Source organism: Bombus pyrosoma, linkage group LG9 (assembly GCF_014825855.1).
Source record: "Bombus pyrosoma isolate SC7728 linkage group LG9, ASM1482585v1, whole genome shotgun sequence".
Taxonomy (NCBI): Eukaryota; Metazoa; Arthropoda; class Insecta; order Hymenoptera; family Apidae; genus Bombus; species Bombus pyrosoma.
In genome coordinates this window covers 5,078,126-5,096,388 of record NC_057778.1, presented here as the reverse complement: position 1 = coordinate 5,096,388, position 18,263 = coordinate 5,078,126, and the positions used below count along the sequence as shown (strand labels likewise).

Genomic DNA, 18,263 nt, shown 5'->3' with positions numbered 1-18,263 from the left:
ACGCACCCGTGACGGCTGCAACAACGGTTCCTGTTGCAGGATGAGCTATTTCCAAGCGGCCAACAGTTTAGTACAGGCCGCTATCTATCTCGGAACAACAGGTAGCGCGATGTCGATCGGTGCGAACACCGCGTTGCATAACCCTCGCGCTTCTGAATGGCCGATGACGCTTCGAAATTGGCGCCTTTAGAATTCGTGCCTTTTCGTTTTCAATGAAACTATTTTCCTCTTTTATCTTTTCTTCTTTTGTTTTGCTTCGGAGCACCGAGTTTGGGATTGTTCTGCGAATAAGATATTTATTGGGAATATTTTTCAAATTATTTATCACTTAGCGGTATTGTGCTTTATTTAGAAAAAGCTTTGATTCTTTTAAGAATGGAATTTAGTATTTAACTCTTTGTACAATTTCGACGCAGCCAGAGCGAGGATTGTTGTTTGATTTTACTTTCACTGGTAAAAGATAAAAGAAGAATGGATAAACAAATTCACGGAAATTTATGATGTTTACTTAATGATATAAAATTTTCCATTTCAGAAAATATAAAAAATGTTCTAGAAATGCTGTCATATTGGTACTATATTTGCGAATAGATTAACTTATTAGGTACCATGATTTTCATTTAGGAGTTACAGAAAAAATTTTATTTAAATTTCACAGTATCGATGTAATATTTTCTAGTCAATTAACTATGTTAATGCCAGATCAGGTAGAACGTATATATATCGGGTATACGTTTACGGTCGTTCATCTCAGATTCGAATCCTGTAAAAAATGCAAATTCATTCCTTACAGATGTATATACTCGATTTGTTTTACTAGACATGTACCGTGTAAGTGCTTCTATTACGGTGAGATTGAAAGATGATCGTTTTGCAACATGAGAAAGTAAATTACAGATTAGATTCTTTTTACTTTCAGCAAATAGGCAGTAAACGTCGATAAGCGGAGTTCGATACTTGTCTGGTGCAAGATATCGATTCGATTAGATGTACATATGTACATATTTTGACAAATACATATTTGTCATTGAAAATAAAGATGTACGAAAAGAAATCTCGTCATCGTTATATTCTTTCGTGGAAAATTATTCCCCGAGTTATTAATAGCATTTACAAAAATTAGAATATATCGTTAAATGTTAAGAAACTATCATCAAATATTGAGAAACATAATCACTCATACAGGTTCAATTAAAAATAAATTGTAAGATGTAATGCAGATTCAATTTTAAGATAAATTTCAATATTCACAGGATACGGTTAATGTCGTTTCCTAAAGCCTCTTTCCATTTTATCAACTTCATCAAATTAGTAGATTCAGATTTGAAGATGATATTTAAGATTTTAGAAATGACGTCTGTTAAAGCAAACGCGATTAAAATTTAAGAATATTGCAGCCTGTTTTCCGAAACAATAATAAAAACTTCAAAATGCTTTAAAGTATCCGATTCAACTGGTTGAAAAATATAATTTCCTTCATGTCTATAAAATAAAGTACCAAAGAAACTAAGAGTGACGTTCTGTTATAAAACCTACAGTAAACACATTTCAAAACTCGATGTTACACAAGCAACAGGAAGACTCGACGAACTTGTCTCTATATTTGGTCACATCTCGTTTCCTTCGGTCAACTTTTTCCGCTGTCGCCAATGTGTTACCTGTGTCCATATCGATTCTAATTGCGAATGTCTAGCGCGAACAGCTGACAGTTGCTCCGTTGTAGGAGAAAGACACGAAAGGATTCGAGTTTCCGATTTCTACGCATGGAAATTCGAGTCAATCCGGTCGCGTGCTACGCAATACTCGGAGAAACTATGACGAACGTACGTACGTTGTGAAACTCACAGACGATTCTTTATTCCACAGAATAAGGGATTATTGTTGCTTGAATATTAATATCACTGTTAGATCAGCCTAATTACAATTATATAAAGACACAAGATAATGGACTTTCTCTCTTATACGTGGAAGATTTAGTAATTTGTTGTTAAATCAGTTTCAAAGTACAAAAAATTACTATACACTGAATATACTTGTGAAATATACTACGATAACAACACACGATATATCAAATGGTAAAAATCATCATACACATTTTGGATACGACATAATATTTTTCTACTAGTTTCTCATAATAAACGATCGTTGATAACATTAACGTATATTCCCATAACTGAACTACACACTTTTATCATTAAATTGAATTCAGAGTACAAGGAAACATAGATTTTTTTTTCATTAGATAAACAGTTATTCGATTTCAATGTAATCGATTGACTTGCAGAATACTTGATTGCGCGTGGGTGGCGAATAATCATGCCTTGTAGTCGCCACTATGGATATCATTGATCCTCAATAACACACGCGAGTAATACACGAGATAATTGTGCAATATTATCTAGAAGTCTAAATATCCGAAACCGTTGACGGCGGAGAGATTACTGCACCTTATCGATTAACTTCGAAGTCCTCGAGAGTCTAAGTTTCGCAATTCCTCGATTGACCATAGAAGGTCTTCGCTTCCACTCCTGTTGCTCGGTTTATCGGAACTTGTCGATAAGTTTTGTTAATTGAATGTTACTTTAGCGACACTTGTTTCGTGTTCAGTCTTCAGGATACGCTGGAAGTTGTATTCATGAAACAAATTGTTAATTCTTTATAGTCGCCTGTCTGTATATTTTTCATATTTCACTGCTAACATAGGTAAGTTATATAAAATCGATTTTTAATATTTAGTTCCTATAATATTTTCAACGTGTACTTTCTATAGTATAATATTTGAATAAGATCAGATTTCAGAATATCTTTTACGAGAAAGTAATATTTAAGTTTTACAGGATTTTATCGAATGTGAGTTTCATAAAAATTGAAATTGGCTTTTCGTTGTTGTATTTCACTCATTTATATTTCCTTTTAGCAACTAAGTTCTTTTACTTCATTAGCTGTTATTTGTACTAATTTCAGTGCTATCAAGATTATTATTAATTGGAATTTCTTTGATATTTTTAAAGATTTAAAGTACCATAAGTACATTTCGTTCATAAATCTCTACAGTATTGAAGGTCTATTAACGAAATATTTAGTTTCGTGAAGAATTACGCTTGCTTCATAGCCAACATTTCATAATTCAAAGTGTACATAATAAGCTGGAAGAATAGTTATACCATTTAAGATCCTCTCACGAGATTGTCCTCTACAAAGAAGGAAACTAATGGAGCATTCTGCAGACTTAATAACTGGTTTTCTATGATCTTGTACTTGTACTCTCCGCGATAATCCTTTAATAAAATTCAACCTCCACGGCTGTATAAAAGTATTGATTCCTCGCTCAGAAAGCTGCCTGAAGAAAATTAAGATACTTAACTCTAATCTCCACAAATAATTAATAGATTTAACAGACAACATTTCTCATAGAATAAAGATGAGATCAGAGCTAAATATGGTAAAATACGACACTATTTATTACGATGCTATGCAATGATCTGGTGCAAGTAAAATTAAACATCACACACGATACGTTGCGAATTTCTTTCAAACTTAAACAGAAAATAAAAAGCGAATTCATCGTAAGGAATAAAATTAAATCTTTTCATCTCATCTTTATAAAAGTATATATTCTCTATGCAGCAGCACAATTTTCCTGAAAACACGCGTCAATTAACACAGTAGATCATTTACGTTTCGTGTCACGTTAATTGATGGTAACTGGTCTAAAGTGTATTAAACGCGTTTCTCGGAAACCAACCGCTGCTTCTTTTCAAATTCCTCTATGGACTATGTCGTGAATCCCGCTTCGTTCCGCTGAGAAATTAGTTTTGTAGACTCGTTAGGCGCTCTTTTGAGAAAACATAGACTGCTAATTGCGTGCACGACCTATTAGCGTAGGCTATCAACGCACAGGATACGTATATCGTCCCGATTGTGACCTTCTTCTATGGCCATTACCGATACCTAAATCGACCTAATTTCGAGACACCGCGAAACTTTGTGGGAAATGTAACCTGTAGAGAGCGAGCGGAAGTTTCGAAACTGACGGCAGCCAGTTAGGCTGAAACGAAGTCTTTTGTTGTGACGCAAAGTTGTTGGCGCGGTTTCCAGTCCACTCACGGCTAATGAGCTTTGGGCGAAAGTGTTGGTGAAAGGGCTATGTCTCGGAGAAATGTTGATATGAATTTTATAAATTTCGTTATAGACTTGAGCAATACTAGTTTAGATAAGATAAGTTGTTAACAAACTAAGATAGTTTGTGTCAATTTGATATATGTTTGTAATAAACGTGAAAGATAATCTTGCGCTTGGGTTGCAGAAATTTGATTTTTTGTTATTTTGATTAAATAAATTTGTAAGATTATAGTTAGTTTCAATGTTAATAAATTCAACGTAGACATTTCCGGTATAGGAACAGTGAAAGTTTGGATCAATATGTAGATGTTCCGAATCTATTTTAATAATTTTAAATATATTGTTCGGAAATTAGGATCGTATATATAATATATAATATAACTTTATGAGAAAAGCATGATGAATATATAAAGTAAACTTGCTTGTATTTAGAATTAAAGAAGGTAAAAATAGCTGAATGATCGGCATAATCAGTTGCTATCAATACTCAAGATAAAAATATATCCTCCTGCTGCTAATTTAAAGTTAACATGAATGAACAGTTAAATTTATAACTTTACAAACTTCCTGTCTTGCCTCATATTAAGGCCGCTATCAGCCCCTTCATTCATTATAGTCTTTTACTAAAGTTTTAAGCAATTTATGTTCTCGTAAAATGTTTCTCTTATTTCTTCTCGCAGAACGTACTGACTAACTTTCAAGAAAATCTTGAAACTCTTCGTATACTTCTACTAATTATGCTATTAATATCAATATAATGTATTTAAGAAAAGATCATATTCTTCAGAATACGAACTTCATATCTAAGATTCTTCCCAGATGCTTGTCGATATTATTTTACCATTACCGTAACCCGCGTTATTGAATCGTTAAAACTTTACAGTTTTAAGAATTTCAGGTAGATTTATGGGGGCAACCGAATAACTCGTAAACGTATATATTTCTTGCGAACTAGTTCCCGTTTACTTTCATCGCCGACGGTCCGCATCCAAACGACGCAAGTTTCCCAAACGAATTAGACACAAGGAATTTCTGTCGCGTCGAATAAAACGTTCGCAAGAAACGTCGCGATATACCGACTGACGAAAGCATTTGAACACTTACGATACAAAACTTTTATTTCCATATTGTGTGTCATGTATAAAACATTTGAATTTCTATTAGCACTGTAGGGAGGCACGATTGTCATGGTTATATTTGTAAAATTTAGGTATATAAAAATTGTAAGATATTTACTATACATTTGGTAAAAAATTACTATACAGCATGAATAGCCATCTTAAGCGTGTAATGAGTATTACATATTGACCCATAGAAGAGATATTGAAATATATTAATATAATGGATAATTGACCGTTTAAGTAAGGGAAATCGGCGCAAGTTGATGTAGTGAAATTATCTGCACGCTATATGTACATATTATGGCTGGATATCTGAAGTTTATTAGCCAAGTACTCTTTACGCTGCAGTGTACATTTGTATACGTAGGCGTTGGTAGTTGCTATTCAGTAGCTTCCGTTTCTGGAGAAATAAAGTAAATATTCGTGTTGCCCTTTCAATCTGTCTGGAGACACTATACGGAATTTTATATTACATAATTTAACATTAAGTCGTTTGACAATAATGTAATTACGTTGGGTTCTTTCGTTTATATGATCTATATTTTTTTATGGAGATGTTTTTATATAATGACTACCAGGGGGATACATTGATACGTCTCCTTTGAAGAAGGCTGATACAGTGCATCAATTTTCATAACCACGTAAAATCGTCAATATAATAAAACTTTGTTTATTCATTCTGGATAATCATGAATCTTATCTATTTATAATTGTTCTTAATTTTTGTAAGGATAATAGCGTAATTCAGTAGCTGCATCCACTAGATAAAACAGTCTACTTTTAAAAAACATTATTTTGCTGCAATGGATAATTGGATAAGCAATAATCCAGGAAAAATTCTAAATATCTTAAAGCTGGTAAAAGAAAAAGAAATTCAAGAGGCAAGAAGAGAATGACCTCAATGATACTTGCCGACTCGCCAGTGAAAAAACAGCTGGAAAATGAAGCAAGGGGAAAGGATAATAGAAAATTAATAAAACAAGAAGGAGCACGGAAGAAATTGTGTAACTCTTTAATGAGACATAACGATGATAAAGAAATTAAAGCCACAAGTAGCGGTAAGAAGAATGTAAATAAAAAAATCAGATAGAAAGACTTAATAATAAGCCTACACATGATGAAAATGAATCAGAATCGAAAATTGAAGATGCCTTATGTTTAACTTGCCCTGTACTATTTTGAAGATCTAAGCAAAGTGAATAATGGATTCAATGCGTACTATGTGTGGAATATGGTAAAGACATTCCCAATTATGTATGTATTAATTGCTACTTGGATTTAGAAAGTGATTATCTTATGTTGTTTTTAAGTAAAGATATTTATACTTACTTTATTTAGGTATATTATAAATTATTAGTTTATTAATTTATTTATTAATTTAAACAACAAGACGAGTATATTTCGGACAATAAAAATGGTTATTAAGAATAACAATAAGATTATATAGGTATCAAAATGCTCCACCACAGGAGATTCATCAAATAAACGTTTTATAGCTTATTTCGCGTGTATTTTTCTGAAAGTTTAACTTACGACATGTAATGAGGAAGGTTCAAACTACGTTTCAGCATACTCTGTTTACGTTATTGATTCAAACAAAAACTGCAGAAATCGGAAACTGAAAAATGTATCAACTTATACTTGTGTAACAAACTTCTCCAGTACAATTATAATAGTCGAATCCCATAAAATAGTACTGATGAAATTTCGAAAAATGTTTTGCGTAACACACATAGCGTAATATTCATAAAAGGTATATTCATAAAATGTTCGAATACTTTTGGTAAGCTTGTGTAGTTTTCTGGACGAGCGTCAAGCAGCTCGCTTTGTTTCCGTTATTATTAGAAACAGTGACATCCGTGGCATCCAAATTTCGCGCGATTCTGATCAATTTTTCACGTATGCTGTATTCGCGAGAACCAAATAGTCCGTCGATGTTGCGTTTCGTTTTCTTCTCTTTGCTTCCTTTTCCCTTCACTTTCTTTCTTCGAGAAGCTTTCACACGAAGCTTTTTTCCAACGTGAGCTTGTTATGTGGCGTAAAATTATTGTCGGCGTGTGATCCGCCCAGATAGAAAACGATTCGCCTTTTTTTGTGACCGTGAAAGTAAGCGGGAGCGGTTTTCATTCGACTATACAGAAATAAACCTGCCAAGAAGCCGTACAAATTAATTAGCGGGCAGATTTCTCGCGGCCAGTGAGAGCACACGCGCGCGTTATTTGGAACACTGAAAGTTTCATTCTAGATCTGATCGTCGATATGCGCGGCACTATAATTGATCTTCCTCGCGGTATTGTCTTCCGGTTATTCATCGGCGCAATGACGAATAATATTTGCATTGAAAGAGGAAAGTATGCAGGTTCAATGGAATACATTCTGTTACATCATAGTCATGGAAAGAGCGTGCTAATAATTTAATATTCGGTTGCATCCTCTTCGGAAATTACGTAACTCTAGGATTGCGTATGTGAAAATAGGTAGTTGGCGATGAAGCGAAGGCATTGATGAATATGAATATTAGAAATCTGCAATTTTTATCTAATAGAATCCTGTAGAAATGAACATCGTATTTTATTCGTTTGAAAAAAACCTATATTTCAATTTTATATTTCGTACAATACACATCAATTCATAAATTCTGATATATCATACAATATATTATTAAGGACATTTTAAAAAGGTAAATAAATTATTGGTTGAATAACGGTTTTATTCGCATCAATTTTAAAGTAAACTAAGTTTAAAACCTTTTAAAAATTCAACAAAAGAAAAAGACATAACTTGTCACGTTGTTGAATATGATCTGCGTATTAAAATACTCGTCTTTAGTCGTCAAATGACGTTAAAATAAAATGATTTTCATATATACATTAGTATGGTTTTATACATAATTTAATTAATGGTCACATAATAGCCCACTTCGTCTCTGTCATATCAATCTCACTTACAGTTTATCATAACTAGAAATTAATGTCCGTCTTGTACTTTTTTATAAATTATATTCGGTTATATGCCCCTGTGCCTTCGCATCATTTTGTATTATATTACATTAATCAGTTTTCTTCTTGCATTCTTCTTTCTCTTCCTTTCTTTTGTACAATTTGACGTAATATGACGTTAATTTGATGCGAAAAATGGACTACTTGACTCGCCTGTTAATAACAATAACAATAATAAAAATAATAATAGTAATTGTACGATCAAACGACAAAAACGTATTCGTGGTAGCAGCAAATATTAAGTTGCCGTATTCCTGAGCGCAGGGGTGTAATCGTTATTAATGCGGGCCTAGGTCACGGGCGGCGGATCGTCTTTGGAGGCGGCTAGTTAGTTCGCGGGAAGGCCAGTGGCCGCGCTCGCGCTCACTATAAATAATCATGGCGCGGGGATGTCCAAGTATAGACCGTTGGGAGTTTGCCAGCCTGCGAGGAGGCCTCAGCTATTTTTGAGGCTGTCGCCGCTACGAGCGCTACAACGCGCGATAGACGCTCTCTAATCAAAACTGCACGGCCGAAGAACGACAGAGATGGCCGCTCTGTCTTTTCCGACCGCGAACCACGGGCGTACGCAACACGCTCCCACCTAGCATGCACAATTTCCCCACTCTTAGCATACACACCGATTACCGGTCTTTGCGCGACCTTGGGTAGAATTGATTTATTGCGTTAATCATCTTGACACGGACCGGTGGAGGGTCCACGTGTTTCATCAAATTCTTTTCGATTACATATTGTACATACTCCGTATGAAAACTGCAGCTATATGTGTATCATGTGTCATAATTATAACGCTGTGGTCAGTTATTTATCATCTTATTAGTTAGATGATTTTCGTTGAATGACTAATTTAGTGGATCATAAGGTCAGAAATTATGACATCATGTAAATGTAGAATGATGTTAGTCGTTAGAATGAATAATTTCTTTAACGTGGATTGTCGCGCAGTACTGTATATAGTACTTTAATATTGTATAATTCAGCTATTTTATGTGAAAGACAAACTCTTTTATGCTAAAAGATCTTGAATCGTCAGCTACTTTTAAGGATATTGAATGATTCAATACAAGAGCGAAAATGGTAAATGGTTGTTCAACCTCTCTCAATTTGCGAATCTTATACGTATATGGAGGTGTTTTGAAACAACCGCCACGGGTGCTACATCAACGTCAATACCTGCGCGACGCTAGACGCGCAGAAACTTTCTCCATGGGTTAGCATTTTGTATACTTCATTCAAACTAACACTCTGTACGGTTGATGTCAAACGACTTAAGGCGATAATTGAATGAAAACTTTCTCGTTATTATAAACAATTAGAAAAATTAAATAAATATTTCTTGCGTTTTGAAAAGCTATTCCATATTGAGTAAATATTTTGAGATTTCTTCGAATAATTACGAAATACACTACGGAGTGATAATCCATTTCGCTTGTTCTTTGTTCAAATATGGTATAAGCGTCAAAGGGCGCTGCCGCAATCAGCCGCAATCGGTGAACTGGTCAGTGAAGTGTGCGTTTGTCGTGAGAAGTGGGTGAGGTATTTGATTGCGAGCGGTTCACCTAATTTCGCATTGAAGGACCGTATCATTGTGGTTCATTGTTGTGAACGATTTGTCAGTAGTAAGTTTCATTCTTGTTTAGATGTTAATATTTGAGAGACGGTCACGAATCGCCGTTTAGCGTGGGTTGTCGATTTGGCAGATGAGTTGTCAATGAAAATCGATCCCGAATTATCTGGGGCAAAGGGCATCAGCCGCATTGGACAGTTGCCGAATTTAAATGCAACTTGTCGATTTGCTGATCGTTCGATCAGGAACATTGCCTGCGTGTACTCTTAGGCGTAGTGATGAACGTGTTCCGTGACGAAATACCCCGTCGCTGATATTGTATACGGAAAAATATAATTCATCGTTTCTGCTTCAATTTTCTGGTGGTCCGTCGAAGGCCATTGTTTTTGTCATTCGGTTGTTTCAATCGTTCATTGAACTTCACGCGTGTCTATTTATGCAAATTTAAGGAGAGTGAAACTATTTGTTAATAAAATATTACAAAAATTGTCAGAAAAATTTCAATCAATTTTTCCATATATTTAGTAATCAGTATCTAAGAATTCATACTCTGTGTTCTTTTATAATGTGGATGTGTTAGAATATTAATATAGTTTAATAGTATTATAGCAGTTTTATATAGCATTAGATAATTATACTAATAACTCTGCTAATAAAATGTCACGGAGGCACTCTGTAGTTGACCAAGAACCATGGGAAACTTTCCAGACTTCTTCATCGACCAAAACTACCACTATGACAACTGCAGCAAAGCTGTATGGCAAGGATTTGAGTGAATACGATGATGTGGATGTGGACGATTTGTTGGCACAACTCACCCCAGAAGAAATTAATATATTAGCAAAGGAAGTGGATCCTGATGTAAGAGAATTAGAATTGTCTTTGCCATGTTTAATTTATAATAGCTGATACAAATATATTTCATACACTCTTTATTCTTATAGGATAGCTTTATGCCACCATCACAACGTTGTAGCTATGAATGTGACAAGAGTCCTACAGGACCGCTAAATCGCAAGAAACTTATTGAACACATCAACAAACAAGCTTTAGAGACACCAGATAGACCAGAATTAAAACCTTATGTACCTGGTGTAATAAGAGGGAAAAAGGTATTGTTTTAAATCAAATATTTTGTTTTTAATACATTTGAAATGAAAAATATTGATATATATGTTTTGTTGTTGTATACTTTTAGTGGGTTCCTCCTCCTCAAGAAACTGCAAAAGAAAAAGAAGCAGATGAGCAAATTGCTATTGATCTTGGAGAAGAATATGAGCAAGCATTGTCTAATGCTACTCAAGAAGAAATTATTGATCTTGCTGGTGAATATAATTTTCTGCGATAGAAAAATATAATTTTTAGTAATGGTAGATTTATTTTGACATCTAATATTAATTTTTTGCATGTAGCTATTCTTGGATTTCATTCCATGATGAATCAAGATCAGTATCATGCTTCCCTATTAAATTCTGGCCAACCCGTTGGTTTGGGTTGGGATGGTGTAACGAAAGCTAGTCAACCAAAACCTTATCCAATGGAACCACCTAATGATACAGACGTTGACGCCACTATTAAGCAAGTGCGAGAAGATGATACTTCGCTAATTGATTTAAATTGGAATAACATTAAAGTAGGTATATGAAACCTATTACTGACTGTACACGCACAGAACGTTCGGTATTTATGATTACATAACGTTACTATATGTAACATTATTATTTTCCAGAATATATCTGACGAAAAGTTTATCCAACTATTTGAAGGACTGGAGATAAATACACATCTCGAATCCTTAAGTTTAACGAATGTGGGACTCACTGATAAGACTGCACAAAGGTTGGCAGATGCCTTAGAGAAAAATTCTACGCTCAGAGTACTCAAGTTAGTATAATGCATTTTACCTACTTTGTATTGTAACAATAATCTTTATTAGATATAATATGTTAAACCTATAACTTTTTAGTGTGGAAACAAACTTTATAAGCCCAGCTGTGATAGTGAGGCTCATCAGGGCACTCCTTAAAACGAAGTCAATAGAAGAATTTCGATGTTCGAATCAGGTAAGATACAGTACAAATTTTATATTTTTACATCTATTAATTTATCTACCAAATATAATAAAATTTTTATAATGATTAATATATTTTGTTTTTGTATTTAATATGTAGAGGTCACAGGTGTTGGGAAATAAAATTGAGATGGAAATTACACAATTGGTGGAACAAAATCCGACATTGCTCCGACTTGGTCTTCATTTGGAGTTTAACGATGCTAGACATCGCGTGGCCGCACATTTACAACGCAACATTGATAGGAGTAAGTAGAAATAATATATTTATAAAAAATATTTCTTTCGTGGAAGTTTTAATTTTGGACATACCAAAATAATTTTTTATGAAGGTTCTACGAAAAATTTTATATTGAGCTTAAATAAGAAATAACTTTATTCTTTTTTCTATATATTTTTGTATACAGAATTTGTTCTTTAATATAAAATGATCATTTATCATTTAAGTCTTAAGTGATATTCATCAAATAAATCATAAGTGTTAATATCTTACTCTTGATATAACTTTGTAGTTATATCAGAGATATCAATGATTCATTAGATCAAACAATTAATCTTTTTTTCAGGTATATTATAATTAAAATATCAGTTCACATGTCTCAAATATTCATTTATAATGAAAAAAAGTTTTTCCAGATGATTTATTTATCGAGGGATATGTGCCACATTGGAATCGTACTTTTTATATTATTCAAACAATTATTCTTACATTCTAAATAGACATGATTTTTTTCCCGTCGTTCATGCTGCAGCGATATTCATACTGTTAATTTTTCGTTTAGATGGGAGCAATTGTATGGGGGACCATGGAGATTATATGACGAAATGCTTCTAACTCTTCCGAATCTGCTTCGTAGTCTTTCATAGCGCTTTATTAGGCACATCATCATTCATCCATTCATCCTGCTAAATTCATTTATTATTTTTCTAGCTAGTGATATAGAGGTAATTATGAGTGTACCCATTTGCAATCAACATTTCTTCATATCTCTAACAATTTATGCACTCTAATAACCCCTTTCATCTAGCCACTTTGAAAGTTCCATTACATTTCTTGCACTAGGAAGATGTTGTACCTAGAAACTTCATCGACAAGTGTAAAATATAATCTGTTTCCAATTTTCAGCCAAGTACAGGACCAAAGATTAAAGTGCATAGGCATTTAATTTGGTATGAGTCTGTTTAAGTCGCGATTATTTCCCATTATTGCTTATATATAGCTTATTTAACATTGATAAGCAGCAGGGCAGATGTAATCTTTGATTCATGCTTTTGTGCAGTTTCGCTTTATTTAATTTACTAAAGAAAATGACTGTTAATAGCATTAGTTTGGAAAACACATGAAAACACTATTTATTTTCGAATATAAAACGATGAATTTTCAAGACAATGACAACTTCTCAACAATAAATTCTTCTAGGTCCAAATCTTGCCTTATATTCACCTTGCAGCATGCATATCTTTCACATGGTTTCATGTTTCCAGTGCAAGCTTTTTATCTGTTTCGTTTTATCATTCTCACGTTCATCTCACAATTATAATGCTGAAAATGTTTCACGTAAATACGTGAAACGCCTGCATTGATTTATATTTTGTCTGAAACTTGTTCTATCCTTATGAAATTGCTATAATAGTATTCGAAAGATTTTAACGAATTATTTATTTTGTTAGTCTGTCGTGTGCAACGCGCTAAGCTAGAGGCCGGTGAACTTTCAAAAAGTTTCGCTATCCCAGTAGGTGGTGTAAGAAACGAAACGTAGCGTTGACTTTTTATAGCGCAGTGAGTAATATTTGTGGGCAAGAAAGTCCTGTATTGAAAACTTGTCTTTAATGCCTGATTTTTTCGGCCAATGTACAATTTTCATGATGTCGAATGTAAGTGAATGTCCAGATAAAACGGTATCCTTGATTCGTAAATTAAATTATTTGCTTGTGATTGTTCATTTATTAACTGCATTTTGTACCGGTTTGATTAATTCATGAATAGACCTTGGTCTAACAGTGACCGTTCTTAAAATTGTTTGAGGCAGTAAATATGTTCGTATTTGTATATCCTTTGTATTAGTAAAAAAGAAAATGGCCAGTACTTTTAACAATAAAATAAATAACTAGCGGATAATCATGAGCATTATTAGGATTGAGAATTCTATTCAATTAATATCTGATATTATAATGATATTATGGCACAATTATCATGGCTGTATATTAGTATAGTAATTACCAATCATCAAAAATATTTACAGCAATGATAGTTATCAAACAATATAAACATAACAAAGAACTCTATATTATTCGCAGCACTAATAGCTGCGCATTGACGGTAACAGTGACAACAATGATTAACAATGATAACAATCTCTTATACGTACATTATTATTAACATTCATGCATCCATCGCACGATTTTATTTTAAGTTGCTCGCATTATCTCTTCTCTCATTTCAATCTGTCGCACACATCTGCTAAAGCAATAACGATAAACTATAGTATAAGAAAGTACACGAAGAGAAATACGACAATTTATTCGAACACGAACGAATCTTTCAATGCGATGATCAATTGATATGATAAGTACACACATCTCAGATTGTCTTTCCAGGCGGAGTCCTCAAATCAACGTATGCCAATGGTCCGCACCCTATTTCGCAATTTATGGTCTCATTGTCGCGTAGATGCGCGTCACATAACGTTTAGGTTGTACGACAATTACAGTGATCACGATGAGCCCAAAGGATTACGATGGCGAGCCACGCCTATTTTTAACTGATTAGGGATCTCGAAACGATCAATTAATCGTAATAAAGTTATCTATCTGTGTTACACTTGCTACAGTTCTTAAATTTTTACATTCCAATCTCGTTTCAACAAATACAAAAATTTGTAACATTTCAAGAAAAACTTTCATACAAAATTAAAACGAGAAATCACGTATTTCCATTAAACTTAAGAAATTTTTTAATATCACAATTTCAAAAATGAATGCATGTAGCAAGCAGGATTACTGATGAAGAAAAAGACCGATTTGGATCGCTTCGATTTCTCTTATTTTTTTTTAGTTACCATATAGAATGGATTAGTTTGTATAACGATTTTACCACCCACCGATATGAGACTCTACGAGTCAGAGCTGCGATGTATACTTACGACACCTCTATTCTTTCCCAACAGTACGGAAAGACCTAACGCTGCGGCTACAGTTCCGATTCTTTAACATGAACCACAGGAAACCTGCCTTGATTCAATGAAAGGTAGCTACCCCTTAAGTGGTGGTCGATCAACAGATTGATGCTGCGCGTTTTTCTTGCGGCAAGCCTTAACTGCTCTTGTTACTTTGCAGCTTAACTAACGTTGCTTTTCGATAGATGCAAGGTTTTGTGCGCTTGAGAGGAAGACAGGATCAGCGTAAAAGCGTTTTGGGCTACGAACGATGTTCAAGTATTTAAGAACTTTTTACGGTTACTTGAGAGGTCTATAATTTCTAGGAAATTATGTTTTATGAGATTCTGTGGCATAGATTCTTAATAGTGAAAGAGTTACAATAGTTTAATGTTGGAAGAAAATTGTACTGAAAATTTTATTTTATTTTGGTATTTTCTACTAAAGATATTTAAAGTATAGTTTACGGTAATATGTATATTTTAAGTCTTCAAAGTTTGCCAGTCAATTATATATTGTAATTAATATTGTTTCATACGTTATAGTATAATTAAAGGTATCTAGATTCAAAGATGATACATATGGCAATGAAAGAATCTATTTTTAAGAAATTCTCAACTATTTGTAATTTTAGTATCTGCTGGAATCCAATAATTTAATTTTCAGTAAAAACGATTTTGAATGATAAAGAATCACGCGCCGTTGAAATTAAGAACGAATGAATTTATGTCAAGGAGGATCTCACAAAACATAGGATTCATTCGTTGCATGGTTAGTATCTCGTTCGTAATGCATCACGACACGTTAGTTCGTAATGAAAGTCGAAAACAGAGTTTTGCGCTTGATCTGACACGTCGTTAACTGCGAATGGTGTTTGTAGACGAGCTTTAACTCTGGTCGACGGCCTCGCTCTCAGGATTTAGGTGCACATCCTATCAAACCCGATGAAGTCGTGACGCGTTAATTTCCACGCAAGCTTCCAGAAGCTCGGTTCGCCTTGCGTGACGTCCTCTCGACGTTAAATGTCGAGCAGCGAGCGGTTTAACGTGTGACGACGTGCCTAGTGATGGGATCAACCGTATCGCGAGTAACATCGTAAAGTCTGATGAAGCATTTGACTAATTGCCTTCGAATTTTCCGTCAGGTATTCCCAATGGATACGTAAAAGCGACTCGAAATTAATCTTGTTCTCCTCATTCGTTGAAAGATTATATTATTTGTTACTACACTTTGTAGAGATTGTGAAATATTTTTTAGTTGAAGTTTGGATTACTTTTCAATAATTATTTTATGTCATAGAACGTTACTGTTCTAGAAAATGTTTCTTCAAGATTTAATGGAATTAATAGTATGTTTAATATATTTCACTATATTATTCGATATATTTTAGTTGCTGCCAAAACTTTAACAAAGTATTTCAATTGATTAACATACAAAGATAACAATTTTGTATTATACAAGTTTACAATATTTCATAGCTTTTCATATTGTGATACTATTTTCGATAACCGTTTTCATGATCCCATCACTAAACGTGCCCTAGCAGCCGAAAGTACGAGACTGTATAATTATGATGAAATCTATGATAATTAAGCTGTACCCTTAATAAGAGCAACTAACAACTAGTTATTTAATCATAGTAAGATGATCTTAATAATTAGCATATTTTTTAGTTGGTAGTACAAGGAATAAACCTTCTTTTACTTCTTTATTTTCATTCAAGAATCATATTCTTCCTGTTACATGCAAAGAATTCAGATAATATTATAGGAGAGTTTATATAATAATTACAATTAACATTACATCTAATCTGTATCTCAGTATATTAACATAATTATAACTAAAAGCTAAACAAGTATATACATAGACAATTTATTCATTTTGTTAAAAGTATTTGCAAAAAATATTCTAGTATTAATATTATTATTTACGTCTGTAAATCTTTTAACTTTGTAATAACTATAAATAATTGTCCTTTTTTATTTTTCGATACACTGTAATATAAAATTATATTCTTTAGTGTTCGAAAATCGATATTTAATGCTTTCACGTGAGTCCAGGTCTCGTACTTTTGGCCGATAGTGCACGCCAGCGATAGTGTAACTACCATACACGCTGATACATGGCAGCAGGTTCGGATCGCGATGAAACTGTTCCGTTGGATCAACCGCGAACTGCTCCCGATAAAGTTTTTCCCTTGTGCGAGGGTACAACTCAATTAACCGGTCGTTTGGTGGAAAGTTCGTAGCCAGATCGCCGCTTTACAGTTCAGATTAGCTGTTTGCCTAGGAATACGGGAGTAATTTCTTCTCGTCACGCGAATAACTTTCCAACTTAGCTACGGGACACAATGTTTTTGCCTAAAAGCCAACTAGAAGTTTCTCAAGTTATATTTTACCCTTTTACGTCGTATTGTTAACCCCTTGCGTTTCAACCAAGTTATTATTGATTTGAGCGGAGACATTTCGAGAGTCGTTTGAAAGCAATTGGTCTCAATTAGACTATAATAGTCTAACAGAGTTAGAAATTAGTACCGCGTGCGATGTAAATTTCGTAAATTTGTTATACTTTGATCGTTCGATTTACGGTTACGTAAATGCGTAATAAATTGAAACGGTCGTACAATTTTTCGTACAACGGTATTACAACGTTTTTAGCGTATTGAGATTAGCCAGGTTTTATTCTGCGCGTCAGTTTTGTGGAAATTTAACAGACGGGGAAATTGACGGGTTTCGTATTTCACGGAGATTGTATAAAATTAAATTCTCAACTTTGAGGCTTTGCGCTATGTCTGCATCAATGTATGACATTTCATTTCACGAAAATGCCTGTGACATTTTTTTATATAAACACGCGTTTGATGGCATTTTTTCACTAACTGATTAAATATGCTATGGCGAAACATTTATTTGCGACAAACGATACAGCCAGACATTTTTAATATGCGAGAGGACAGCTACATATATATCTAAAAGTGTAGCGAATGAAAATTTAAATTACTTCAGGATAGAAAATTTATTGGTTACGCAAGGGGTTATCTGTTCATTCAGGAATCTTCTAGAAGCTCATTAAATTACGTAAAAGTTATTAACCCTTTCTTGTTCGACAATTTTTATTTAATTTTTCTAGAAGAATAAATATTATATATACATACAAAAATCTTGAAAGTCAATCATATTGTTATTTATCCGTAGACAAGCAAAATTTCGTTCTTCGATTTTTCCGAAA

General features: G+C 33.7%; 1 protein-coding gene across 19 annotated transcripts in view; it reads left to right on the top strand.

Moving 5' to 3' along the window:
• LOC122571239 (tropomodulin) overlaps positions 1 to 18,263 on the top strand; it is a 140,255-nt gene that overhangs the window by 69,563 nt on the left and 52,429 nt on the right. For 8 of the 19 annotated variants that reach the window (XR_006317995.1, XR_006317994.1, XM_043734782.1 and 5 more), the window contains 8 exons: positions 10,518 to 10,670; positions 10,754 to 10,921; positions 11,008 to 11,134; positions 11,222 to 11,442; positions 11,539 to 11,693; positions 11,776 to 11,872; positions 11,981 to 12,128; positions 13,552 to 13,660. Coding sequence is in view for 14 of the 19 variants with exons in the window: in XM_043734782.1 (XP_043590717.1) it covers positions 10,518 to 10,670; positions 10,754 to 10,921; positions 11,008 to 11,134; positions 11,222 to 11,442; positions 11,539 to 11,693; positions 11,776 to 11,872; positions 11,981 to 12,128; positions 13,552 to 13,640 (1,158 nt within the window). In the remaining 5 variants the exon portion in view is untranslated. Of the gene's footprint in view, positions 1 to 9,704; positions 9,862 to 10,517; positions 10,671 to 10,753; positions 10,922 to 11,007; positions 11,135 to 11,221; positions 11,443 to 11,538; positions 11,694 to 11,775; positions 11,873 to 11,980; positions 12,129 to 13,551; positions 13,661 to 15,047; positions 15,128 to 18,263 lie in introns of those variants that run through there. The other 11 variants (XM_043734781.1, XM_043734783.1, XM_043734777.1 and 8 more) reach the window with 3 other exon arrangements.